The following is a 2,219-nucleotide window of genomic DNA, read 5'->3' as shown; positions in this document are numbered from 1 at the left end:
CTTGTTTAGCCTGTACTTTGCACTGAAGACTCTAGTGGTATCCATGGTGGAGTGATCTCTGTTTATGTGGGGCAAGGGTCTTTCCATTGGGAGTGTCTCTTGTAAAGAAAACGGTGAGACTCGCTCTCTTTTGTTATTGTCATCTCTCATCCTGTCTTTTGCACTTTTCTCTGAAGTGATGTTTTCTTAGAGATCTCCATCTGAGGGTGGCAAACACAGCTTGAAGAGCCTGTTGAAAAAGAAAAACTTGAAATGAGGGGAATCCGCCTTGTCTAAGACCATAAATGGTGTAACGTACTGATGGCAAGGGAAAAGGTGCCTGGAAGGGGTTTTATACAGTACCTTGGGAATGAAGGAGTCATCTGGTCCATTACCTTGAGATTTTTAGCAGAGAGCTCAACTCTTGCCCCCTGGTAAAAGAAAAAGCATACGCTATAAGCGCTACAATGATTATGTTGCAGTGAGCCCAAGTCTCCAAAAACCTAGAAATACTTGTTCTAAAGTCAAGGGATTGGATGTATTTTCATGTAACGCACACATTATTATTTGATATGATTTTGACAAAGGCATCCGTGGGGTAAGATGTTGTGGTTGAGGTAAAGAGTATTGAGATAAATGTATTATGACAGTAGTTACTGTATATTGAATTGAATTTGGGCTTGGTGATTAGGAATTATTATTTATTTACTTTCAGTAAAGTTGTACAGTGACAATATGATTATACCTTATTATCATTTACAATGTTTTGTTGTCCAAATAAATATTTCCAAGCAAAATGTATTCAAAATCAACAAAAACGTTACTGAATATTTTGTTGTACATGTGTCTGATTTTTGATGCAACGAACTAAAGTGTTACACTTTATTGCATTGCTTCAGACAAAACTCCAAACATTTATTTTCTATACTGTAATACACGTTTATATTAGAAAAATACACCTAATTAATTAATATTGTAGTACTGATTTCAGCTATTAAGCCCAGTCCTAGTTATACAAGCCCCTGAGGGATCTCTACTTGACTCAGTCTGAGATCACCTGCCCCTGAGCTTTACCTGTTTGCGCATTATATCCATGGTCTGCATGATGCAGCGCGGCATGAGCCCGTGGTTTCTGGCTAAGATCATCGCCTGCTCCAGTGTCACATTTAGGGTACATCTGTAAAGAACAAAAAGGTAAAAGGTCAGGGATGTGTTTGTATCTATCTAACCAACACACTAATGGGGTTGTCCATATGTGCACCTGCTGGACACCTCATAGCAGAAACTCCTCCAATACAGTGAGGCAAGGTTCAGTGGTGGTGACTGCCATCCACTCTGCACTTTGTTAATCTTTAGTCCAGCTGACAGTTGAGTGGTACTATTCAAGAGGTATAATAATGTTGGCATGCTGCCAGGCTGACCTCTGCATGCCTGTACCACACATGGTGATGTGGCAGGCTCCCAGGCGGTTACACAGCTCTGAGGACACACACAGCACGCTGACACCTGATGGGTGGCCTTGGGCACTTGAGCGCACGTTGACGTAGGACTGCATTAGTCGACAAAGATCGTCCAGTGTGTTGAGGGGTCGCAGCAGCTAGGAGGAGGAGATAAGTAAAAGTTGGAGAGGGTCAGTGCTTAAATGGACTGCTAACAAGAAGTTACAGCACAGTGTGGCAAAAGTGGCCATCTTACCAAGTCATTTAGGCTACTATTAAAATCTTATAAAAACCAAGCATAAAGCCAACTTCTTTCTTATGTAGTTTCTTCAGTTCTAGCAATTTTGTCAAGGCAAGTGAAAGTACATTGAAAAAAGCGGAATCCTGCCGGATAATACTCAGTAATATCAATTAAATTAGAGATAAAGAAGATTCTAAATAGCAAAAAGGTTTTTATTTGACACAAGTGACATTATCTCACACCTTAACACTAGACTGAGTAGAGTAACTGACTTGTTAAGATGGTCCACCAGCAGAATGGGGGGGAAACCATAAAACTAACACCAAGAGGTCTAATTCTTTATAGTCTTGCTTTTAAAAAGACAATAAAAACCTGGGAATAAGGCTGTAGATTTTGAAACTATGTTATATTCAGTTTTAATTACTGGTTCTAGTTCAGCTACAGGGACAATAGAATTGTTTTCTAATCTAATCATTGCTGAGGTTCAAATGGAAGCAGTTGATAATGTTGAAGTGTTGAGGTTAGTTGGAGTTAATAGGGGAGTCTTGACAAGCTAGTGG

At 39.8% G+C, this 2,219-nt stretch overlaps 2 protein-coding genes across 2 annotated transcripts in view; one reads left to right on the top strand and one right to left on the bottom strand.

Annotated features, from left to right (window-relative positions):
- The window catches only part of e2f1 (E2F transcription factor 1), a 408,003-nt gene that overhangs the window by 294,154 nt on the left and 111,630 nt on the right, over positions 1-2,219 (top strand). The gene's annotated exons all lie outside the window — the stretch shown is intronic.
- prex1 (phosphatidylinositol-3,4,5-trisphosphate-dependent Rac exchange factor 1) overlaps positions 1-2,219 on the bottom strand; it is an 86,293-nt gene that overhangs the window by 1,881 nt on the left and 82,193 nt on the right. Inside the window, exons 37-40 of the mRNA XM_032520857.1 lie at positions 1,401-1,576; positions 1,054-1,156; positions 343-410; positions 1-229 (exon numbers count right to left, since the gene is read on the bottom strand). The exon at positions 1-229 is cut by the window's left edge and continues 1,881 nt beyond it. Of these exons, the coding sequence (XP_032376748.1) occupies positions 187-229; positions 343-410; positions 1,054-1,156; positions 1,401-1,576 (390 nt within the window). The 3' untranslated portion in view covers positions 1-186. The remainder of the gene's footprint in view (positions 230-342; positions 411-1,053; positions 1,157-1,400; positions 1,577-2,219) is intronic.

This window comes from Etheostoma spectabile, chromosome 7 (genome assembly GCF_008692095.1).
Source record: "Etheostoma spectabile isolate EspeVRDwgs_2016 chromosome 7, UIUC_Espe_1.0, whole genome shotgun sequence".
Lineage (NCBI taxonomy): Eukaryota > Metazoa > Chordata > Actinopteri > Perciformes > Percidae > Etheostoma > Etheostoma spectabile.
This window is presented reverse-complemented; position numbering and strand designations above follow the sequence as displayed.